At 48.0% G+C, this 25,795-nt stretch overlaps 2 protein-coding genes across 2 annotated transcripts in view; one reads left to right on the forward strand and one right to left on the reverse strand.

The window, feature by feature from the left end:
- LOC121836118 (protein FMC1 homolog) overlaps positions 1-16,338 on the forward strand; it is an 87,438-nt gene extending 71,100 nt beyond the window's left edge. The window contains exon 3 of the mRNA XM_042290863.1: positions 16,133-16,338. Coding sequence (XP_042146797.1) covers positions 16,133-16,240 — 108 coding nt within the window. The 3' untranslated portion in view covers positions 16,241-16,338. The remainder of the gene's footprint in view (positions 1-16,132) is intronic.
- A 364-nt stretch (positions 16,339-16,702) lies between these two features.
- LOC115317678 (sodium-dependent phosphate transport protein 2C-like) lies at positions 16,703-17,497 on the reverse strand. Its single transcript, XM_040217141.1, has one exon. The coding sequence runs from the start codon at positions 17,495-17,497 to the stop codon at positions 16,703-16,705; it is 795 nt and encodes a 264-aa protein (XP_040073075.1).
- Between the last annotated feature and the right edge of the window lie 8,298 nt (positions 17,498-25,795).

The raw sequence follows: 25,795 nt of genomic DNA on the forward strand, positions 1-25,795 counted from the left end.
GCAATGCTCCTGCAAGTGTGGTGGCATTTCTTCCTTTTCATATACCATCTGTGATTCATGCACTGTCTGCCCTGGAAACCATGCTCGGAATGTTGGTTGAAGTTTCGTCTGCAGCTACAGACCATACCTCAATAAGGCCGCATATAATAATTCACATTTCATACGTAAAATGCGCACAAAAAAAACAAAAAAAACGGAAGTAATATGCCGACAGCTAACGCCGTCTCGGCCGTTGTATGGCGAGTGAGGGGGTAAATTTTGTCCTCAGCAGGACGTCACCCCGGCTCGCTGTAAAAGGTCGCCTCCCAAACTTCTCGGTGCTAATACTCTCACCATACAATGCACCTGTTATTTGTTTGGCCCCTGGTCATGAAAGCATTCTCAGTTTGCCATTCCATCTCACCGAGAGCCCGATTTTGGTCATTGAGGTCTCAACCGGCTTGCACTGAAGAAGTATTAGCGAGTTCGTTTCACAGCACTCGCAGCGTGGAGCGGGTTCGTTTCAGCCGGCACTCCACAAGTGGTTGCACTCTCAGAGTTCGTTTCATTGCTGACACCCCACGCGTGCATGCACTCTCTGCACTGAAAAAATCGAGGTTGCGCCAAAATGCAGTCCCGTCGTGCCTCTCTCCGGCTAGGCCGGCAAGGTGCTGGAGCAGATGACAAAAGTTTGTCTGCTACGATGTGTCGCAGAACTGAAAGGAAAAAAAGTAGATTTTCTGATAGAAATTGCGTCCCGCGGGCAACGGAATCAAACGCGAGCTTGAACTGTGAGCGTCTCCTATTTCATGAAGGAAGCAGTTGAGAAACCGTGCTTTATTTGGAGGTTTTAAGTCGCTCTGTTGCCATAAAAACGCTGAAATATACCAGTGTGTAAAGAAATGCTCAGAACAAATGCATCAGCGGCCCCCAAGATGCTTATCACCAACTTGTGCGGGTGAAAAATTGAACATTTGTCGACAAAACTGCCCCAGCAGAAACTTTGACTGCCCAATAAGCATCAGAGAAAGCTAAATTTAGTGATTTTACCCGAGGCTTGGGCAACATCATCATGTTTAACATTTACCTACTTCAGCTAACTTGCCCCGTCATATTTTGTTCGAGAAAGCTCTCGTTCTCGACGCCCTCACCAAAGCTAATATCTGATCCACCTGTAATGACGATCGAAATCGAAAAGTTTTGCTGGGTATTCCAGCAGACTAGTTTTGAGGCGTACCCTTTCAGTGGTCCACGCATAATGCCATGCTGAAATGGATCAAGCTTCTGCTCGGACAGCATCATCCATTTTCTTCAGTGTAAACGGTTATGAGAATTGAAAGATCGCAACCAGCTGCTTTGTAGACTGCTGGTTGCGGAAATTTACGCCGTCTGTAACTATCCCTATGACAGCCGAGTTGCTTGAAGTCATCGCAACTATAAACTACAGGCTGCAGCGACCAACGTTTGTAGATAAACGTTGGTAGCGACTGTACTCTCGCATTCCCACCCATCACTCCGAACAGCAAGGCGCCAGTTTCGGTTTGAGGTCGGTATTCTTTCTACAACATAGATGGCGGCAGCATCAGTCTTCCGCACTTGGTGCATTTGGCGAATTCGTTTGAGTCCAGTTCTCAGTGCAACACTCTGCGAGTGCGATGCATTCTGGGAGAGAACTCGAACGGTGCCAGTGCGTGTGAAACAAACTCGCTATAAAATACCGCTACCAGACGCATCGTCTGCTAGCATGAGGGAATAATAATGAGTTTGTTTGCTACTAGGTAGGTATCATTCTCTCACAGAAACAAAACGACGAACAGACTGGCAAGTCATCTGCGAACAGAGCCAAAAGGACAATCGTCTGCTATGAATTGTGTGCTGCGCAGAGTGAGATCAAAAACTAATTGAAATATGGAACATCGGCTATTTTACGGATGCAATTGTCCTGTGCTTCGTTTGGCTATGCTGATTTGTTTTCTGGCTGTGTGTAACTTGACACCCACTGGTGCTAAAACAAGAGCTTGGGACAAGCACCCACCTTACCACAATATCAATCTCACTATCCGAAAGAGTATTGGATTTAATTACTGAGTGCCTTTTCCATTGACAAGAAGGCCCCAACATTTTCTAAGAACTCCAGCAGGGTTTTGTTGTTGCATCTTTATACTCGCAACTCATTCACTTTGCCAATTTCGTTTTTCTAGCCTGGCTCAGCTGGCAAGCTGAGTGGCGAGTCTGAAACTGTACCAATATTGTTTCCTGTCAGACTGTCCATTATTATTTATTGTTCTTCCCTGCTATTGTGATATGTCTGCACTGTAGTCATGACAGGGGCTTGAATGGTGGCTCCTACTTTCTACACATGGGTCCTAGGAAACATTTTGTAAGTGATGAGGTGCCCACAATCATGGGCGTCAGCAAAGTGGCGGAAAAGGGGGGGGGGGATTATTCTGAAGGGGTGTAGCTTTCAAACCTATAACTTTGAAAGAAAACGAGGTTTGCCCCCCTCCCCCTCCTTTTCCTGCAAAACGTACTGCAGATGCCCATGCGCGCAATCTAGGCCAACGGTTCTGGAAAGAGGGTTTGTGGAACCTCTCCGTAAAGGCGTTTTAGGAGTCCGCAAAACTCTGCCGGCAATAATTTTTTTTTTTAAATATGATTTGGGGCATTGAGTTGAGCCCAGTCCGGCCATGGCACATTCACAGCCCCGGGAGAAAAAGGAATCCACAGAAGAATACCTCCTTTCACTCTTCCCCCTTTTTATTCCTGGTAAACACGTTTGCAGTCCACCCCCCCCCCCCCCCCCCCCCCTCCTTCACCTTTTTTTACACTGCCTGGCGTCTCCCATCACTTCTGCCAGTCCAAAAAGGGTTTGCTTGCCACGATTGGCGGTTTCGTTCTTTTCTCTATAGCATCCTTCCTGCTAAAGTGGAAAGAGTGTAGACGGAGCTTCTTCCCCTCACCGTACCGTCTTAACCTGCAACCTACTATACTCTCGGGAACAAGATAATAGCCTTGTATCTTTTCTGCCGCCACAAATGCTGTGCTTAGCATGTTTTTGGCAGAGCCTTTTGCTGCCACCACATGCCACGCTATGAAGTGGAGTGCCACGGTGTGTGCATGCCACCTGTCGCATAAAGCAGTGCACTTTCAAGCTGCGTGGATGCAATGACGGCAGAAAAAACGCCAGCAGAGCGGACAATACAGAGCATGTTATTAACAGCACTGGTTAATTCCCAATAAATCACAATCTGGATCATTACTGTAAAACCATTTATTTTTGCAAATTGGTCACAGAGGACATAATCGCGGCCACTAAATTTTGCGAATTCCAGACGCCTGCATTCAAACTCTTAGAGATTATAAAAGCAATTTCGAAATTTTATTTGACGTCTGAAATGGGCGTCGGGCTCATCTCAGACACTGTTGACCAAGTTCCAGCCCGAACAGAAGTTTGTGTGCCGCACCAATCAATTAAACAGTTGTGGTAATATTTGCGCGGGGACAATGCCTGAGACCCCCCACCAAGACGGCGGCAGAAAGGTGAACTAAAGTGCGCCGTCAAAGCGTGACGACAACGGGCTCCTCGTCAGGCGATTGCTTCAAACGGTTTAAACGAATGATGCGCTCTTGGTTTAGGATTTGGTAGTGAGATGTCATACAAAAAAGTAATTTGAATGTTGGATAATTTTTTTAAAGCTGTAGTTCGGAATCAATAGGTTTCATAGTGTGTATAGGAATAGGTTCCATAGCATGTGTAGCGTGTGGGATGACAAGGAAGAAGACTTGTGGAAATAAATGACAGCTGTATGCTGTGCTGGTTTTGAGACGGTGGTGTGTATGTTCCTTTTTGTTTCCTTGTCTCAAGGAAACAAAATTTTGACAGCAAATTTTGAACCCTGCTAGTGCACACGTTTCTGATCCAAAACTGACTTCGAGACCCAGTAGGTTTCAAAGCCGGTTTCAAATAAGAAAAACTTCGAAACCTGGGATGTTTTGAAGTGATTTTTGGCATTAGTTCCCGAAAAGATATGTCATCAGTTTGGTGGCCGGGAGCTAAAAGCATTTCATGCTTAAAATCATACTCATCAGTGCGGCCTTTATTATTCTCTGACTGAATCAATTCTGCTTTTATATGCAGGAGGGAACCATTCGGCTTTTAGAAGGCTTTACTGTGGTCATGGCAGCCTACTGGCTTTTCGGCTTCGCCCATGGCCAGAAGACGTACAATACGAGCTGCCTTCTTGAGAGGCTTTGTCTTATTCTAATCTACTCACAGCTACGGCCAGTTGCAATCAAGGTGATTAATACAATCAAGAAAACACCTGTAGCCTGATTGCTGATCACATAGTGCAATCGCCAAAGTCTGTGAAACTCCTGCCAGGATTGTTCCGATTTTCGAAATCATTAAAGGCTTTGTTTGTTTTTCTTGAGATGGCAGCTGCAAGTTGTGTGGCTCACATACCTAAGTATGCTTTAATTCATGACCAGCTTTATTCGTTTATATTCATCACGTTTCTCTAGTCCTCCGTGTTGTTTCCTAGTCATCAAACTATTGGGCACCTGTATGGAGTAGTTACATTTTGTTTTTACGTTTTTATCAAAACGGTTTGTGTCACCCTGTCTGGAATTCATCACCCTTACTACGAAATGTCAAATTAATCTCACGTTGAGATACTTTTTAAAAGTGGAGATGACCGGCATTAAATGTTGTGTTTCTTTATCACTCCTGTTCATACTTTGTATATTACTTCAGTCAAAAGACACCACCAGTGTTCAATATGCCCCGTCCGAGCACAAGCTTTTCAGCCTGGATAAGGTGAGCGTGAGTGAGCACGTACTAAGCAGTACCGAAGGTAATGAACGTGCACTGCTGCATTTTCAAAGTTTCATAAATGCTCTTTTTTAGAAAAAAAAAATAAAAGCCAGGCATTGTTGTGGTATATTCATAACATTGTGGCTTTCTTGAAGAATGCGGGCATTCTGAAAATGTTGCCGAAGGCTTGCCAGGGTGACAGCGCGGTCGAAGGCGACAAGTGCGAGCTAGTACACGCTCTATCGCAAGCTCTTGTTCTGCGAAAGCGCTTCTCAAAGTCGCTCTTGCATGCCTGTAGCCTTTGCTGCCCTACAGTGGTAATGGTAGGCAACTCCGGCTGACACAAGAAATCATCCCATCGCTGCCACACTCCGTTTCCCTTTAAAGGGCTGGTGAATCGAAATTTGGATTTCAGAAAACGATGCACAAGCCGTAGGCGGGACGCTACAATCCCTAAAACACTACTCGTAGTCACAAGGCGATATCTCGAATGGACGGCCGTATTTTTGGAGAAAGAGGTTGAGATTGAACGAGGCCGATGAGGCGCGTGACGTCAAGATATCTCGTTTTCTCCTCTCTCTGCTTCGCCCCCTCAAGGCGGCGAGGCGGAGAAGACGCGAGGTCGTTCCCTTTCCTTCTCGGAGAAACAAGACAAACAAATCTGTCAAATGCGCCTCCTATTTTTAAAAATAAGGTCATCCATTCGAAATATCGCTGTATGAGTGATGTTTTGGTGTTTGTAGCATCTTGTTGCACGCTTTTGCCGCCGTGTTTTATGGAATCCAGATTTCGGTTCAACATCCCTTTAAGTGCAAGTGAAACTGAAATGCCAAGAATGAGCACGTTGTCCTGAACGACAGTTGCACTGCACAAGCGCGCATGTTTAGCAACATTCAAAGCATGGAGCTTGCTCTTAAAGCCTCTGCATCAGGCTTCCTGTTGCAGCTCGTGGTACCGAAGCAAGCTTTTGGGCAGACACTTTTTTATAAGCAGAAACTTCACCTGGCACCGCAGAGCTCCGACCGGTACTCGGAGTACTTAGTTGCGGTACTTTAGATAAAACAGAAGGGCAACAGGTGAAGTAGAAACTTCACCTGCACCGCAGTGCTCCGACCAGTACTCGGAGTACTTTTGCGGTATTTTAGATAAAACAGAAGGGCATTGAGCAGTGCAAACTACGATTATTGTCAGGTAAGAAGTATTCAGTTGCAGTAATTGTTTTGTTTTACATACAAAAAGGCTGGAGTATGCTTAAATGCTGGGCTAACAACCGATTGCTACCAGGGGCCCTATGCTACACGACGGGACCAAGCGGAATCAAGGGACCGGGAGCCATCCAGCGACCTGGATGCAAATATGGGTTCAGCTTCCACGGGATTTGTGCCACCTGGATCTTGTCCCAAAGGGCCAGCAGCAGCTGGATAGCCTCGCATTGCGATGCGGGGATGGGGATGCCGAGCGAGCTCGGGGCATGCCGCCCACTCAGTGTGAGGGCCAGGTGCTCCCACTGACTGGCTAGGTGCATGTTGATGAGTTCCTGGAAGGTGTTGTTTACACTTAGCAGCCGGAGCTTGGCGTTCGACGCGTACGGCGGCACCCCCAGTGCCAGCTAGTACCCCTTGCGAATAATCACGTCCATCTTGCCCTTACCTCTCGACAGCAGGTCAGGTTGAGATACGGATTTGCGCAGGCGATGTGGCTCACGACGAGTGGTTGGGTCAGCCGGATCAGGTCCGACTCCTCGAGCCCGTGTCTGTGACTCGTTATCCTTCTCACCATGCGCATGACTTGCGTGGTTGTCTTGACGAGTCGGTCGACCGTGTACTTGGCTCCGCCGTCCCGCTGGAGGTGAAGGCCCCAGGATCCGAACCCGCTTCACCACCGGCACGGGGGTACCATCCTTTAACGTGAGGCGGATGTCCGCCTTCTTCTTCTTCGGGAATTGGCTTGCCCGCGCGGAGGAGCAACAGCTGAGACTTATCGGGGGCGCGCTGGAGGTTGCCGGCCTCGAGGTAGTTCTGCACCGTCTCAATGACTTCTTCGAGGAAGTCTTGCCTCCCGCTGTCCGATCCCGACGTAGCCCAAATCGTCAGGTCGTCCACATAGAGTGGCATAGAGTGTATGCTTCATCCGGGGAATTTGTTCCAGTAGAGGAGGCGGCTTGCACATCGCCAGGTAACAAGGTGGGTGACAGGACCGAGCCTTGCCGGTTGCCCTTGCTCGGTATCGGGATGGTGCTTGTGCGGATGGACTCGATTCCGATGGTGGCCATCCAGTTGCTCAGGAAGTCTCGCACATAATCATACATCCGGGGCCCGCACCCAGTTGAGGCCAAGTTCTCGAACACCAGCGTGTGACTGACGTTGTCAAAGGCGCCCTTTATATCCAGGGCCAGGACCGCCCGCGTTGTCGTACAGGAGATTCTGTCAAGGATATCCTCCTTGATCTGAAGCAGGACATCCTGCGTGGAGGCGTGACCAGAACCCGAAAATGGTGTTCATGGTGGCATTGAGTTCAATACAGGATGGTCCCCTCAAATATCGCTGTAAACAGCTCATCAGGGCATGGGCATTTAAAAAACTGAAATGAAGTGTCCATGTCTGTGACGCTCGGTGGTATACCTGATAACCTCTATTTCTTTTGGACCCTTTTCAAGGGAGTATATTTTCCACTTCGGGGCACTTTTCTTGTTTCTGGCACTTACTACTGCAGGAACTGTTTCACCCTCACTTTCTTCTTTGCTTTCACAGCACTCATTTGATGTTAATGTGGAAGGGAATTGGCCGGATTCCACTCTTCGTTCCTACGTAAAATGTGCTGGCGTCCAATACCGGCCACAAAAAGGGTACTTAAGATTCCAAAAATGACTAAGAGTGTGTAAACATATGATGCCAGCATTTCTTTTTTTTTTTTATTTCCAATGAGCAACATTATATTATGCCAAAACTCTCCCTAAATGCACACTGCATTTCACAGCGCGCTAAACTCTGCCGGAAAAATCGGCGCCTGCACGCAAAGGGGCGTCGTTTCCTCAGCAGTGTATTTTACCTAGTGAAATTTTAAGGCGCTCCTTTCTTTTGCAGCTAGAACATCCTTAAAAATACTAAAATGCGTTCGCCACGGACGACCGAGTCTTCCGCTGGCAAACGCTGTCGTTTGCGTACGATACGCCTTGAAATTTTCACCCCATGGTCGATCAGGAGCCGATTTTTCCGGTTGCTTTCCCATACCTTAAGGCACCCAGAAACACCGCGCGCCCCCGTAAATAAAAAAAAAGGAGTGGAACGGCATTGAGTGTTTTGTTTACTTACCGACTTTGTGCGCGGACCGCGCCACGTTGCGCTGCCTGATGCACCCGCGTTTTGGAACGCGGGTGCATCAGGCAGTTCCCTCCGAAGATGAAGCCACCGAAGCCACGGCGGTAATCGTACTGGTAGGCTGTTCCCTTTCGAACGGGCGGAAGAAGACTACGAAGAATTCGGCAGCGAACGGGCGGAAACTCGATTACGTACAGCTTCAGTAGTCGACGCTTTGTTTTCTCGATTGCGTTCGCGGAGTTCACCGTGGACTCGCGCACTCGGCCGTAGCCGAACCAGCCGAACGGCCGAACCAGCTGGACGGCTGCCGGCGCGCGTACCGACGGCGTCGCCATAGCAACCACGCCGCGAGTGTGGTTGCCAGACAGAATTCACACGATTTTTTTTTCTCGTCACTCACGTTGAGTTACTAGAAGTTAGGCGCGTATCATTATAATACATTATGCTGTAAGAAGTTATTAAGGGATATGTGTACCTACCTAAGACAAATGGAGAAAAAATATGATTGAATAATAAAATTGGCGTAATCTTTTCATATCTTGATTAAGACTAGCGTGGTCACTGGGCTAACCGATGCGCGAAATAGGAGGGCATATATACCGCTCGGGGCACTTGTTGGTTTGTATGAACCAACTTTACCGCCTCGTGACGGAGCATGACCTGGACATTGTCGCCGTGCAGGAGACTAAAATAGAGAGCGTGGAGCAGACTGACATTATGGTAAGGCTCTTTACGGCGCGATACGACGTCTGTGTCAGCCATGCGGTGGGTACGTCGGCAGGGTGTTTTTTGCTTATACGTCATTGCTTAGGAGCTACAGTTCAGTCCGTGACTTCGTGCGCGTCGGGCCGTTTTGTAGTGTGTGATTTAAGTTTTTCTTCCTTCGAATGGCGTGTTATCTGTGTGTATGCCCCAACTAGAGTTGAAGAAAGGCGCATCTTTTTTGACGGCATTCGCCATTACTGCAACTGCGATCGGCTTCTTATTTTTCTGGGGGATTTTAATTGTGTTTGTTCTTCGGGCGACAAGACCAGTTCCACTGCCTATAGTGATTCGAGCACCGCGAGTCTGAGTGCCATAGTCAATGAGTGTGGCCTCGACGACGTCGGTGAATGCCTCAGAAGCGGGCGGGAGGTGAAGTTTACCCATTTTCAAGGGTCGAGTCATGCCCGCTTGGATAGACTGTATGTTTCGTTGGAGCTGCTTCCTTTGTGTTGCGAGTACAGTGTACGCGCGGTGTCTTTCAGCGATCATTGTCTGGTTTCTGCTTGCATTAATGGTCACAAGGAAAAGAAAAATTCGTTTAGCTGGGAGTTATGGAAATTCAACTCCAAGCTTTTGGAGGACGAAGTTTTTAGAGCCCAAGTGCAGGCTTCTTTGGATAAAGTAGAGAATGGGCAAAAATCGGAATATGGGACGAAATGGGAACTTTTTAAGCAGGAAATAAAGATAAAAGCACTAGAAAGAGCGAGCGCAATTCAAAAATGAAGAGAAAAGAAACGAAACGTTGCTGCGATGCAGCTTGCAAACGCTGATTAGGGAAGATGGCAAAATGCCGGGTACATTCAGAGATGACATCTGTACTTTGAAGGCAAAGCTTGAACTTATAGACAGAGAGCGTTATCGCGGAGCTTTGGTTCGAGCGCGGGCTGGTAGGCTGATGGCTGGGGAGACGCCCACTAAGCGTGCCCTAGGCCTTGAAAAAAGGAACGCGCGCCGAAACGAGATATTTGAAATAGAATATGGTGGGGTAGTTAGCAGGGAAGGGTCAGAGATAGAGCGTGCCTTTTATGACTATTACAGTACGCTGTTTGCTCATACCTCTGTTCAGACAGAGTGTTTTAAAAATGAAACGACGGAACAAGGGAAGTATTGGAGGAACCCTTCACAGACGAGGAGGTTAAAATAGCAATCGAGGCACTGAACCCGGTAAAGTCCCCGGGTCCTGACGGGCTAAGCGCCGCATTTTATAAGGCGTTTAAACATGAGATTTCGCCTATCTTAACTAACGTTTTCAACGAATCATTTGAACTAAATGTCCTACCACCTACGTTTTTGTCGTCGCACACTGTGTTGATTCCCAAAACAGAAGACGAAATCAAACTAAGACAGGTCACAGCTTATCGCCCCATAAGTTTAACTAATATCGACTATAAAGTACTAATGAAAATTCTGGCCAGACGACTGCAATCGGTAATAACAGAACTAGTTGGTCCCCACCAAACGTGCGGGATAAAGGGAAGAACTATTTTTACAAATATTCAAAAGGCTCGGAACGTGCTGGAGTGTAGTGATGTCATGAATAGGGGTGTAGCCATGCTACAAATTGACCTCGAAAAAGCTTTCGATCGGGTACCGCATGATCTTATGTTAACTGTTTTAGACCATGTAAATGTCGGTTCAGTTTTACGAGAAGGTGTGCGAATGGCGTACAGCGGTTGTACCACCAGTCTTATAGTAAATCGGTCGGTTGGAAAGCGCATCAAAGTAGAGCGTTCCGTACGCCAAGGATGTCCTCTTTCACCTCTCCTTTTTTGCATTTACATAGAATCGTTTTGCTTGAGCATCATTAGAAGCAACAGTATCCGCGGGTTTAATCTTTTTGCATCTGAAGCACGTATTTTAGCTTACGCTGACGATATCGCTGTGTTTTGCACGAATCAAGAAAGCATAGTTGAAGTTGTGAACATAGTTAAACGTTTTTGTGCTGTTGGTGGAAGCGCTGTGAACTGGGATAAGTGTTTGGGTTTTTGGCATGGTCGCTGGTTTTCCACTCCCAGTGTGTTTCAAAATTTAAGGTGGTCAACAACTCCTGTGAACTATTTGGGCGTACCTCTGGAGAATTACAGCGACAGTGAGCCTTATTGGCGCAGGCGGGCGCTAGAACTGCGCGAGAGAGTGGAGGGCTGGAGAGGTTGGGAATTGTCTATTTTTGCCCGTGCCACAGTGTGCAATTTGTTTCTTGTTAGCAAACTGTGGTACGTGCTACAGGTATTGCATTGCTCCCGAGTTAATATGTTCAAAAAATTCACCGCGTCTTTGCTGTTTTTATTTGGGGCTCGTCATTTGAACGGACGAGTCGTATGAACCTCTTTCGGCGCGTCCGCGATGGTGGACTAGGATTGTCACATTTATTTTTGCGCCAAGTTGTGAATCGTTTTATTTACTTTCGGGATGTCAGTGACCCGTTTCTACGAACAGTCTACCAGGTGAGACTGTGCAGACATATGCCTGAGTTTATCGTTTCCTCGGCATGGGTGCCAGGCGGCATCCACGGATATCTCAAGGAAGTTGTCTTTTCAAGTAAATTTTTGGCAGCCAGGTTTTCTTTTGAGTATTTGAGCCAAGTATCCAGAAAAAAGTTGTATAGAGATCTATGTGGCGTTTTCTTTCCCGTACCTTTGTATAGAAGCTTGTATTGTGCGGGCCCGGGACAGGATGTCTTAAAGCGCGTTAAGAGAATGCTCGTCCCGCCTGGTGTTAAGTCATTCTTTTTCAAATTACACACCGGCACCTTAACTGTAAAGACATGGATGAAAGAAAAGGGACTATTCGTCCCGTGGGGCGACCACTGTTTTTTGTGTAAAAAGCCCGAGACAATCGAGCATGTATTCCTGGAGTGCTGGGATGGCGTCTTCTTCTGGGATGTCCTCCAACGCACCCTGAAGAAGGATTTTCCGTTAGACATGCAGGGAATTAGATACCTTCCAGTTGAAAACGAGGACGGCGTGCCCTTTGATATGATTATGTTACTGGGCCTGCATAGTATTTGGCGGTCTCGGATGGCTACGCGCCATGCCGATATCGACGCGCGTGAGGCTCGGGAATATTTCGGCGAGAGTCTTGCCTTGATTGTAGAAGTACACAAGGCACAGAGCTGCGTGCCAGATTGGATTCAATGTGCGGAAACCGTTAGGCATTTGAAATCATTTTAATTTATTCTACTAGCCCAAAGGCCGGCTGGTAGAAAGTAACACTGTCATTTCTGCTGTTTTACTACCTCAGACATGTACGCAGTGAGTGACTTGTAAAAACGGCAATAAAGAAAAAAAAAAAAAAAGTAGGTTGTACGTAGTATTTGTTGTGTGTTGTGCAATTGATCAGTGCTTGTATGCCCGTGTGTATGTGCAGTGTTGTGTGTATGTCGATGTCGTGAGTGAATGTAACCGCGCGGTGGGCAACAAGAAAAACTGCTGTTTTCTTTTTTCAAATGTTTATCACTTTTTTTTTTTCGTCGCTAGATGGGGGTTGTCGCCGCCCAATTTGAAAAGTGTGGCGGTTGATGATCTATAACTATTAGAGGGCTGGATGCCATTAGTCCATCCGTCGTGTTGATCGCTCCGAGTTGTTCGGTTCGGACGGTTCCGCTGGTAGCCTGGTAGCTGTGTCGCCGTGTTATGCTGCCTGATTGCAACAAAAGGAGGTTAGGCGGCTTCCCCAGCGCGTGTTCTAGGTGCTGAATGCCGCTGTTCACGCACAAACGTTCATGAGTGGATAACGCACGTAACAGAGGTGAGCACAGGCAATAGTTAATCGAGAGCCACACGGAGCGCGAGTGCGATACCTCCTAGCCGCTGTCGACAGAGGGTGTCGGAGCGATTCGTTGTCAACTTGTCCACGGCAAGTGGGCGTTTTGTTCAATAAAGCCAGCCTGTCAGTGTTTTGTAAAGCTATCCCTTCTTTATAAGCGCTTCTGATGCGATGAAAATGCGACCGGCATTGAGCAGGCCGAGCGAGACTTCGGCGACAGTCTCGGCTGTTCAGCCTCCAGCGGTTTCGGCCTTACTCGTATTATTTGCGGTGTTGGCGCTTGGACATAGAGATGTTTGGAAAGGTTTTTGCGCCTACAGATGACACCAAACGAGCGTGCGAGCCGTATGCTCTTGCTCCGGCGAGAAGCCGCGTACGGCTCGCCAGGCTCGTATCGCCTGTCGCATACTGGCCGCCATATTGTTTTTAGGGTGTTAGCAGTTAACACGTTTTTCACCACCTCCGGCGGCTAACACCCTTACACGAATAAAGGCGTTAGCCAGAGGACCAGCCATTTACACGAATAAGGGTGTAAAAATTTTAAGTGTGTAGTACACTCTTGCCGAGGCGACGCATGCGGCGGACACGACCGGTCGACCGCTCGCGTCGCACTCTCACGTTTAAACGAATGTAAAATTGTTACTCCGGACCAAAAATCTTGTTTTTTCTCAAGTTGCAGCATCTCGTGTGTGAAATAAAAATCGTGACTGTATCTTGGTGGTGTTGCAAGCGCGATGCTTGGGCCTTTGCGTCTCGGCGGAGAAACGCTATTCTAAAAGTCTCTTGCGTCGCGTGCGCTAAAGCAAGCGCTAAATTTAGCGCTAGCGTGCGCTAAAATACCGTACGTTATTCTAAAACTTCCTTATGTCTCCGCACCAGCGCTGGAGTCCTGAGCCTTCTGCTTTAGTCGAGAGGTAAGAGCGCCAGTGCTTGTCGTCTCGGCGTGAAAGTTCCGGGTTCAAAGCACGCCGGAATTTTTTTTTTTCTTGCGCTGAAATGGTGGAAGTTTTTTTTTTTTTTTTTAATTGTTACTATCACAGTGTGTATAAGTGCGAATTAGGCGCCTCCTGTTGTTGAAAGGAGTCGTAACAAGAGCGTCGTATATTTGAAAACACACAAAAGTGCATGTAGTGGCTGGGGGAAGAAAGCTTTTTTCGGCCTCGTTTGTGTGAAGGTTATACCGATGCTGTAATCTTGGTTCCTTTTTAATAAACATTAGGTCTGTTCGATTCGGCTAGAAAGTTCTGAACTAGTTCTGTTCGAGTTCAGAGGAGTGCAGGAGCCGTGCAGCGGCGGCGCAGAACCAGTGCAGCCGCCGCGCTAGGACTGGCGCTGTGATCGGCTTTACAAGCGGAAGCGCTGGGTGTCGTCTGCATCTGTTGGCTCTGGTTTCTCCTCGCCACGTCGTATGCAACATTTAATTCGTCGCGGTTTGATGAGACCATTCGTGTTTCCTTAGTTTTCAAGTATAATAACGGAATCTGTTCTGTGATTCTTTTTTATGCGCGTAAATTAAAAACGTTTTCTGCACGAAATGTGTTTCTGTCTGCATTTTTAACGGCCGCTTAGTTCCTATCGTTTCCATTACCGTTTGCGTCCTTCACATTCATTTAGCAATAGTATATTCAATCCTAGTCTCTCCAGTTTCGCATTTCGACGATAGGTTCACGGCATCAGGATGATTTTGCGTCGAGGGTCACTGGTGGCAGCGCGCGGTCGATAGCGGTCACCTCGAAGACGAAGGCCTGACGATAGCGTTTTGGCCAATACAGTTATCGACCGTAACTTTGGCGTCAAGCTGAAGCGTTTATGCTGAATCCCACGAAAGACCTGGATAAAACTACCAAGCCAATGCCGATTCTCGGCGTCGTTTTTCTTAGGCCCGTTTGTGGGCGTCCAGATACCGGCGGACAAAACATGCAGTATTAAAGCTCAGCTACGGGGCATGTGAGGGCCAATGTACTAAATACCCGGCCTCTGCAATGTATCGGAGTCGTCAGTATGCATCCAAGAGCAACTGAAGGCGGGGACTATCAAGAGTGCAATACCTTTCCCGTGTTGGTAAGGAAGAATATCAACACTGTGGATCCCCACATAGCATCAAAAAGAAACAATTTACGTGAGCCAGTATTTTAACACTTACTACGGGGAGCGAAACCTACACGAGCAGGTGCCTAAAACGCTTTCAGAATATCATAATCAATCAAATTCCTTATGATCTCAATTCCGCGTCCACCGCGGTTACGTTATTATCATAAACGAGAGGAAATGCAACGTCCGTATCGGCGTTATTGTTAAACATCGCAGACATCTGAGCAAGAGCTGCGAAAAATGGTACCGCGAGCAGAGACGAACAAGGAGTGTCGTCTGCTATTGCCGTCTGCTCTTGTCGTCCACTTCTGCACGGACGCTGAACTGACTCCGGAGCCGGTGCAAGATTTTGAGGAACTGAGTCTGAACTCGTTCAGAACTGGGGTGAATCGAACACGCCAGTGCAGCGGCCGTGCAACTTTCGGTTGAATCGAATGCACCAGTTCCTGCACTGCTGAACTAGTTCAGCCGGTTCAGGCGAATTGAACAGACCTATTATAAAACGATTGTATTAAGGTTAACTTGGCCTGATATTTATTTTTCTTCCGGTGTGTCGATTCAACACTTGGGACAAATTGTAAAAACCGCGGAAGGCGCAGTAGTGCAAGTGGATGATTTGGACGATTTGTTAAAAGGATCACAGTTAAAAAATAAGACACACGCGCAAAATACAAAAAAAAAAAATATAATAAAAAGAGTTTTTGGCGTGATTTGATCTCGGAAGTCTCACGCCGCGACGACAAGTCCCGACTACAGCAAAAGGCGAGTATCGCCGACGCTGGCGTAGTTATATAACTATACTGCACCGCTTTTATCTCGCTTGATTTTTCCTTTATTTTGGGTCATATTTACTCCAGTTGAAAGCCTCTGCGGTCAGTTTCTACGAGCGATATTAAACTTTGGTACTCGAAGCGACACGGATTTCTCAGCCATTAGGCAGGGACGCTAGGTAATTCCTTGTCCCCATGAAGCTGGTCACGTGACATAAAAATCCCTCTTGGCCGCAGCCGCGGTTGCAAGATGAGCAAACCGCCCCAGGGGGATTAGGGGCCGTGTACGACATAGCTCTACGCAGCTCGGAGCATGTGATACAAAAGCTCGCGCTGCAGAACCCGGGTTCCTCAGCTCAAATCTCCACCCCTTTCTGTTTCGATCTAAATGAACATCGTGCCGACATGCGGTCGTGCATCACCACTGCGTGATAGATGTTACAGGCCCGGGCTAGCAGTGCCACTGCAGGGACAACATGTCTTTTACAGCGGAGACGCCAGTCGCCCATTCGGACTGACGTCTTCCCGCTGTATAAAACACCGACAGCACAAGTACTTTCGCCACTCACGTTGTTACACGCAGCCGCTGACGTGCTCCAGTGGACTAATTGAAGACTATTTTCTTTCATTAGGAGTTGCAGCAGCAGTATCATGGCCGGAAAGAAAGGAGTGTCGAAGAATCTGCACGCTTGGTTGGACTCGCCCTGCCTAAGCCTCCCGGAGACACCAAAGACTGCTGAGTGCTGAACGTGTTTTGTAGAGGGCTGTCGTAGGTCACCTGAGACGAGCGCTCACTTGTCTAGATGCAGTGGTCACGATTAAAACAATGTTTGAGGCACCCTATTTGTCACATTTTATTTTGCTACATCAACGTGTCTGCATAGACCTAAATTAAAATATAAGGGTTTGCTATTTCATAATGTAATAATGTCTATTCATGCTTAGATTGCGAACATGGCATGATTTGTATTTCGTTATTAAAATCTTTTTTTCGTTCATTATGCTATTGATAATTTATGGTGCAACTCTGGGCACCTCTTATAGCCCGCCCCCCACCGGTAGTGGGGGATCATGTCCTCGCTTTTGTTGTTTTGGGCCTCGTATCCAAGATAACCATGGCGGTGCACAGCATCCACTTGTTCACACCACAAAGCGCTCGTCCGGTTACGACGATGGTGATGGCACAGAACGCCGTGGCGTGTTCAGTGTGCGTTCCCCAGAAACGCATCCAGGACGCGGCAGCGGCTGAGCACCCGCCGCTCCAGAAGCAGGTCGAAGGGCGCCAGCGAGTGCATCCACAGCGGCAACCAGGCCCACGTCCGGAACACGGGTGGGAGCCAGTGAGGCCGCCTCTGCTGGACCACGTTCAGAACCAACAGCGACAGCGCCGCCAGCAACACCGGCACGCCGATGGCGCTGAATAAGGCGGTACCGACGAAGGACAGCGCAAGCACAACGACGGGTAGGCTGACGAAGAGGACCAGGAGGTAGGCGAGCGCGAACCAGCGGTACTGGGCGGCCGTGCTCGCCAACAGTCGGGCCAGGGGCAGTGGGAACCGCATGAAGGGCACCGGGTAAAAGAGGAGCGCGCCGTAGACGTTCAGGAAGCTGTGGCATAGGGCCAGCTGCAGAGCGTCGCGGGTCGGCTCTCCCGCTAAGGCGGCCAGGATGCCCGTGGTCGTGGTGCCGATGTTGGCGCCCAGGAGCAGTGGGTACACGCGCTCCAGGTCCACTTCACTTGCGGCCGAGAGGAGCGTGAGCATGGAGCTGACAGCCGTGCTGCTCTGGAGGACTAGGGTGACCAGGAGGCCCAGGCAGAGGCAGGTGTAGCCCTCGATGAAGCCCTTGGGGAGGCGCGAGAGCGCAAGGACCAGGTGTAGCCTCAAGGCTGGGTTGAGGGTGCGTGCCAGGAGGCTCAGGCAGCCCAGGAGCAGCAGTAGCGAGAAGAAGAGCAGGAGGAGGCCGGTCCCTTGGTCTCCGAGCTGGAGCTGTGCCATGGCGCTGCGGCCTGCGGTTTCAATATGGTGCCTGGAGCTCGTGTCCGACTGGTGTGTTTACCGCGTCTTCAAAACTGTTCGTTGATTTTCGACTGATGATGTCATAAAACTGTCATGCTATTGCCTGCCGCGATCCTGGCTGTGGGACAGCGGCGGGGGTGAATATGGCAGACGCTTATCCTGCTGTATATTGCGCTGTAGCCGTATAGTCGACGTAAACCGAAGCGGACACGTGGTGGGGCGCCAAGAAAAACGACCCTTGCGTCCGCTTTCCATTTTCGCTAGCGTTTCTAAGGCCAACCGCCAGGATCGCGACACCCGGGAATGTGACACACCGGTTCCTGTGAGACAATTTGTTGTCACTTCCGGACCACCTTCGCCGCATGGGCAGACTCCGTAAGAGCACCTGTCGAAGGCGCGTTCCAGACACCGTAGTTGAGGGAGGGTGCCTCAACGTTCTTCCGTTTTGGGTGTTGAAATTCTTTGTAGTATTTCATGTCAAAAGTACGCGCTCACAAAGAGAAGGCGAAGGAATTTCCGGGGAGAAAATGCCACTGTAGTACAGTTAAAGGGGTACTCCGCCGATTTTTGAGCTACCTCAACTAACTATATTTTCTGACTCCCAGGCATTTACCCTTTCTGGAATGCTATTTAATATCGTGAAATTCATAATAGTTATTGCGAAATCGGCAAATGAAAATGATGCAAAAACAGACATTCAAATATACCCGCCCTTTTCAGGGCCGTGACGTCAGTGGAAGTTCAGCTTGCCAGTCGGGCGAGCAGTCTAAAAAATAGAATATGCCAATTATTTGTTCCGTGCTGGAGCGCGGGGACTGGAGGGAGCTTCCAAGGCATTCATTTGACACCATGAAACTGCTTCAAATCAGTTGGGAACAAATTCTACAGTCCAAAGAGTGAACCCCTGCACTTCCAATGACGTCACTTCTTCATTGTTGCCAATAGAGACTTTCAGTTTGAAAAACACGGTGAGGACCAAAATTGTAAATTCAATAACTTCGTGAAAAAAAATTATTTTGACCTAATATTTGGGATACTATTTTGGCGATGTTGTTTGGCGAGTTTAGCAAAATTTCAAGCAAATCGGGGACCATGAAGAAATCGGCGGAGTACCCCTTTAAGGCCAAGAGTGCATGCCGAGACGTGCTTTCACGCACTCCAAGAAAGTAAAAAAGAAAATAATTTAGGAGAACATGGTTAGGCAAAGCGCATGTGGAGGCACCCTAACGAGGTGGTATGTTCAGATGCGCGATTATGCATGGTGTGCGAAAGCGGCTGATCTGTCTGTCTATGCTGGAAAAAGCGATGAAGAAACTTCATCGTGACGTCGCCGGTGGGAGGAGCCTAATCTCAATCGGCGGCGAACTCAACTGGCAGGGAACTTCATCGCGGCGCGTTGATGACGTCGACGGAGAGTGGCGATTGAGTTGAAACTTCATCGGGATTTGTCCCCAAAATATGTCCCTAGAGGGAAATGCGCAAGGCCGCATCGAAGGGTCTTGTAAAAGCAACATTTTTAACTTCTGAAAATGTATAATGCGGTACAATCTAAATATAATTACCGGTGTCAAGTCCAGGTCGCATGAATCATGTCTTTTTACGTAAGTGAAACAATTTAGATGATCGCAATGCGTGAGCTGCATCGCGATCGTGATGAATCGTCATGGCCGACGGTGGATGTCGCACGAAAAGTGTTCGTGTGTCTGTACGAAGATTTGCCTCACTTTTGGAATTTTTGCTGTCAAGTCGGGCTTTTTCACGTCGCGATTACCACTCGGCAGTCTGGTGGGGGACCTGACCCAAGTGTCCTCGCTGAACTCGAGGAGTAGGACAGAATCTTGGCCCATATGAGAAAGGTTCCTCGCTAAGACACGGAAGAAGGCGCATGATTTCGAGGGCGGACGCGCCTCGTTCGTCGCCACTCGGCATCTCGGCTGCAGTGTCGGTAAGTAAGTGCATGGCATCTCAATGGGCGGTTTTAGCGTACCGTTGCCGTGCGCAGCGAAATTGCTACTGGGAGCTCGCGCTGTAACTTTGAAGCATGCTTTTCAGCGCGCTTAAAGCCTTACCAGCCGCACCGTGTCCACCGCAGAACACGGTAACGGTCTCTTAAAACTTGCTACTTGTAGTAAACAGACACTGTGTTGTTTTTGGTCTTATTGACTTTGCACGAATGTGCTGCCTCGTGATGTTTCTTTGAAAGCTCGGATCGTAGCGCTCAAGCTGACGAGTTAATTTCTCTAGAGCTGTGCATGAGGCACTCCGATACCTGAATTCTAAAGTGTAGGCAATTGGGCATTACATCAACGCGGAACCAGAAAGGCTGCCAATTTGTTGTGCGTTAACTTGTGTTTGATTGGATGATGCAGGACTCATCTGCTGTGGCCAAAGGTGCTAGTGAGGACCCAGCATAGATGGCAGCTCCACCACCACCAAATGGTAGGTATGAAAAACAGTCTGGATTCATCTCCACAATACGTGGTTTGCGCCTGTGTCAGGACATGTATTATGCATGAGTGCCGTCGGTAGCCTCATGCTGGTGGCCATTGATGTTGTGGGGTTGCAGCTTTGCTACACTGTGATCATGGTGAACTGTGCTGGCTCCAGTGGCCCAAAGTGACAGCTTTTGTACCCATCTCAGCAATTGCACAAAAATGTGAACATGACCTGCACTGTGCATAACTATGTAGAAGATGCTGTCATTAACATATTGTGCCTGGTCGGTAACTCCCAAGGGGGCTGTAGGTCCAACCGTGATGTTTCTAGCAAGGTGACACATCAGCAAGACTTACAAAAACTTAAGTGTACACATGGTGCAGAGACAATCCACACATGGTTACTTGAGTTTTGTGTCGGACAAGACACAGATCCAATTAATGAGACTGTGTCAAAAAAAAGACGGTGCCTCCGGTCCTGTTTCCCAACAGCAACCTGCTTCCACCGAACATTCCCGGCAGCACCACATCCACCCACTGCCCTGAAATTGACAAGGGAATGACACTAAGACAAAACTGGCTCACTAATTCCAACACCGGTGTCTGCTATTTATATAAAAAGTCCACTTCTAAAAGTATTTGCTGCAAAGGGCTGTGGAAGCAGGACGCACCTGGCTGGGCATTGCTTGTCGAACTCGGCAAAATCATCGGCGTGCAGTTTTGTATACCTCTCTTCATTTTTTGCACTCAGGTATTCACGTCCTCCACCTCTGGCTAGATATCACAATCTGTCACAGTTGAGAATAAGTAGCAGATGGTTCTCACCACCACACAGAGCAATATTTTCTGCGTACTGAACTGGACAAACACGGACAAACTTTGTCATCATCACTTGACGGTTTAAACTTCTGCCTAGGCTTAGCCCAAGTGCCTGCACTGGCACATATTTCCCCGTACGTCTCCGAGCAAGCGCGCCCGTGGCCGAATGGTTCTCGTACTTGGTTCCCACACAAAGGGCCAAGGTTCGATTTCTGGCCGCGCATGCACCTTTTTGTTAAGGTCCCGCACATCCACCAAAATTTCGCGAATGACAGATGGTCAGGTGACGAATGAACAGAAACTAAACGTTTAATTTGGCAAACTCGTGCCGAAAACAAAAATACAAAGAGGTAGCATCACAGGCATCGAAGGTCGGCGGGGTAGCACGATTGAGCGCAAGAGCGAGACTCTCTGTATCGCCACGCAGTACCCCTCATGTATATGCGTGGACTTCTGGAACAATCGGCATAGAAAGTTTGGTGCGTAGAACATTCTGACTTTGAACAAGCAATGGGATTCTTGAATTAAACCAGAATGCAACATTTACAGAAATAACAAAAAGGTGCATGTGCGGCCAGGCATCATACCTCAGCCCTTTGTGTGCAAGCTAAGCACAATAACCATTCGGCCACGGGCAAGCTTGCTCGGAGACGTGCATGGCAATATGAGCAGCCTGTGCCATTAACCACATCTGACATGTACCAAGTGGTGGTCACCAACACGGTGCCCTTGGAAGTACTCAAAGGTCTTGTCTTTTATACTGACATGACATTACTTGCAAACCATGTATGCATGCTACTGAAACTGTGTCATGTCAGCTGTGCACCAGTCAGCAGGTAGAGCTGCAGCGGAAAAAGATAAGCACAAGCGACCAACGACCGGAGCAGCAAAATCGCGACACACGGTGGCGGCCGGCACAAAGCAGCCCATCCTAAAGCTTGCATTCCGAAAGCTATCTTATCCCTCAATTTTCTGGCAGCCACCAACGTTCAGACATGGAACATGACTGGCACTTGCTATCGGCGCGCTCGGGAACAATAGAGCTGCCTGTCGCAATTTTGCTACTCCGGTCATTGGTCACTTGTGCTAATCTTTTTCAGCTGCAGCTGTACACTGCCACCCTGGATGGTGAAGGCCTGAACTGCCCCCAGCTGCACTGTTTAGGACCTCTCGCCCACTCAGCGGGAGCAGTTGGTTGCATTGCACATGCTGCTGGGCACCCAACATTACAGCACGAGTGCCCTAGATGTAGAGAAATGCAGTCAAGGTCTAAAATTGGCTGGCAAGCATTGTTTGGAGAACCGTCGAAAGAAAACCTGTGTCATATGGCACTAATGAATTATTCCAGGCCAAGTTTCTTCGTCCTTGCTTTATTGAGTTGCACCCAGAGCAGCTTGGGCTCACAGTCTTTGTTGTTTGCTCAGTGCAGTGCGGAAGAGCTGGACTTCCACAGCACCAAAAACATTGATGGGAACAACAGTTAACTTGTCATTGGGAATCAGTTATGACAGACAGTTATAGTATAAGGAAAAGTGAATGCAGGACTCTTCTGTTTTTGCTCCTTTTCATTTTCGGACCTTGTGTTGTGTTTCGAAGTGAGTGATTTCCAACTTTTCGCTTTCCATTTTTCATGTGATGGACAGAGCAGGCCTGTCTGCTGCAAAGTAATTGGATCATGCTAGGTGCACATTGCTCAAGGCTGCTTGCTTCATAGGTTGCGTGTTGTACTGGAAGACCCACAGCATGAGTTTGCTGGTTTGAGCAGTTCCTTGGTTAGGAAGGTGCCCGCATAAAGAAAATGTCTTTCAGGAGTCTCGCATTCTTGATATTTCCAGCACTGCATAAGAGTTCTAAAAGAAGATAAAAGCAGTGGTATGCCATACACTACTGTTCACCACACCCCTGGGATTCTCTTGTTCTATGCAATTTCTGTAACATAGTCTTTAAAAATGCTTGTTTTTATAAACATTCACCCTTTTCGTGTACTTTGTTTGCAGGCTGTGGAGGGACAAGCAGCTGCAGATAGCCAGCAGTCATCTTCACTGACCACACTCGTGCTGCCCCTCATGGGGGTGCAGAATTTCCATGCACAATAAAACATGCTCCCTAGGCACCATTTTGCGTCCGTCATGATTTCAGTATAGCATGGAAAAAAGGTTTGCAGCACTACCTTGGTCATACCCGACAAAATTGTCATACATCGAATACAAATTTTGGGTCAGGAAATCTCGGTGCAATTGTTTATGTGCCGGGACTCGTATCTCGACTTCAGATGTCGATGTATATTTCATATACAGGGAACCAGAAATTTCACAATTAACGGTGACACGGCGGTGCAAGTTCAATCGTCCAGGTACCAGCAACCACAGTTAATCCTTCACCTTTTCTTCCTCTATGCTTGGAACAATATACTGTTATGAGCCAGAATGCTTATGCAGTCAATGGGAAACAAGATGCCACCCATGAGGAGGCCCTCTTTTACTCTCTATTCTAATGCCTCGACGTTTCGCTTATGCGGTTTGCATTTTTGTAAGGTTACCCTGCCAAAAACATTGTGTTAAAAAGCTTTTTCAGAAACATCAACTTATTACAAACTTCCATTTTTAGGTGCCATACCAAAACTCTGCTTGAACTGTCTTTTAGGTAGACCACTCTGCAGCCAAAGGGACTTACCATGTCTACTTGATTTGGCAAGTTACAAAGTGTGACAAAACATTGCAAGCGGATACACACAAGTATATTTCGCAGATGTGACGAGAGACAAAGCTCGTAGCCTCAACAGCTGCCAGGCTTCAAGTTTGAGCAGGGAGACCCTGGTAGGCAGCACATATTTGCAGAGGTGGCCACCTCTCAGATTTTCACCACTGCACAGCGTGTCCTCTGCTGTCAAAGCTTACACCGTCCTCGGGGTCGGACTCTTAAGGCTCAAGGGAGAGGCCCCAAAATAGAGCTATACAAGCCCGCATTGTGCAGAAAGTCAAATGATGTTGCTGTGCCTAGCACCTTTACAACCACCGGAACCTGCTTTTCAGCATCCTATTCACTGCTCTACGACAGAATCCTAAGCAATGCTTTTTGTTAAGCTTGGACTCGGAACAGCAGAGCATCCATTGGGGTTGCGAGGAATTGGTGTGCAAGCATGGCTTCAGGGTTTTGTCGCTGTCACCTGCACACAACAGTGAGGCGGTATCTGACATGAATGTTTCATAACCTTTTCAGTTGTCCAAAAGCACATCAAGACTAGATAGAAATTCTATATGCTAATGCAGCCTCTACTTGGAGATAGTAGTTGCATAGCATCCCAAAAAGGCTGAAAATGTAATAACAAAAAAGTTGAAAAAAAAAGTGGAGATATTCCACTTGTCTTGCACAATACCCAAAATTATGCCTTCAGAGTAAAAAGGTGTCAATTGAGTTAATGATCTCTTTATTTTCCTTTACATACAAAGGTGGGAGATGGGACATATAATGCCAAACGTCAAGCTACATGGCTTGCAGCTTGACGAGGCGCCCTACCCGGTGTGACAGAAAAGCAGCAGAAACGTTTCAGACAACACAAGCGAAGAACGTACAAGATACTGTACCAGTTTGAACCTGCAATCGTAAAATGAAAACGTACACAACGTGCTGCAGCAGAACAATTTCCAGATGTTGAGGCCCGAGACATTTGGATGATACACATGCAATCACGAGGCCCGAGACATTTGGATGTTACACATGCAATCACGAGTAAGCTTGAATCCGTGCGACTATCTCACACGACACTCATCACGGTGAACGAGGCACCCGTTTTCTACCGGGAGCTCTCGTGCAAGCGCATTGAGAAAATGTGTATTGAGCACTTACCGACAACACCACTGAATTCGCATCGCTGACCTTCTTGGTCATCGTCTTTCCGTCTTCACTTGGCGCGCGAAGCCCACCCACCTTCAGCCCCGGGTTATCGATTATCGCCTCTGTAGCATCCAAAGAATGCGACTCGCAGCACACCGACACACGGTGACGTCTTCGTCGCAGCAAAATGTGCCGCCAGCAACGCTCAAAGAGAGCACCTGCTGCACGGCGGTCACCATATGGGGCCCCTCGCGACGCCGCCAAAGCTTCCACGGCAAATGTCAGCACCAGCGAGTGTCGGGCAGTATTCCCCGATTACGTCCCTGACGAACCTTGAACGGCGAACACATAAAAACGTAGCGATAGTCCGCTTTGGTCCGCCCCGTCCGCGAGCTTGTACGTCGCCATCTTCATTGACTTTGGCAACTTTTGCTGCCCGACTACTACAAAGTTATCTCCATCGCCAAACTCAACCGTGACGACATTTTGACGTCACCGCGAACTTCATTATTTCACCAGCATAGCTCGAACTCCATCGGAATCCGTAGGGAAAAACTCAATCGCAACGTCACATCACGTGACCAAAAGGGCAGCCAATCAGCGACCGATTGAGTTAACTTCATCGTTGAGTTTGCGATCTAGCATAGACAGACTGGTTCCTGAACTTACATGATCGCGTGCAAGAACTGCCGTTGAAAGAGCAGCAGATGCGGACCGTGCTGAGCGCGGGCACGGCATGCCCGTGTTCCGAGGCCTTGTGCGGTTCTGCGTCCTCTAGCTGCGATTAAGAGTTGTCGCTAAGTTAGAAAATTTTACTTGATGTCTAGATTCAAAACATTTACACCGCTGAGTACAATGTAATGAGCAATGAAGTTGCGCGAAATTTTTACGGAGTCGCAAATGCCTTTAAAACAATTGTGTGCATTAGATGATGACAATAATAATGATATAATAATGGCTATTGATCACTATCGATCATGTATTTCATTCATTGCTGTTCCTTTTCATTGTTTCATTTTGTTCTGTTTTGTACAATTATTTCCCATTCCTGGGATCGCCTTCGCGGGGCCAAAGTATTAAAAAAAATAAAACATACTACGATAACAATACTCTTTATTCCACGAGCATTTTATGACAGACCAGGTACGGTTCTGTCAAAGCCATGGTGCTTGTGGGACGAAAACCCGGC

The sequence above is a fragment of the Ixodes scapularis genome, unplaced genomic scaffold (assembly GCF_016920785.2).
Source record: "Ixodes scapularis isolate PalLabHiFi unplaced genomic scaffold, ASM1692078v2 PGA_scaffold0__279_contigs__length_252992795, whole genome shotgun sequence".
Lineage (NCBI taxonomy): Eukaryota > Metazoa > Arthropoda > Arachnida > Ixodida > Ixodidae > Ixodes > Ixodes scapularis.

Excerpts from the sequence above, each read along its gene's own strand:
- LOC115317678 (XM_040217141.1), bottom strand. The coding sequence starts at position 17,497 with ATGGCACAGCTCCAGCTCGGAGACCAAGGGACCGGCCTCCTCCTGCTC.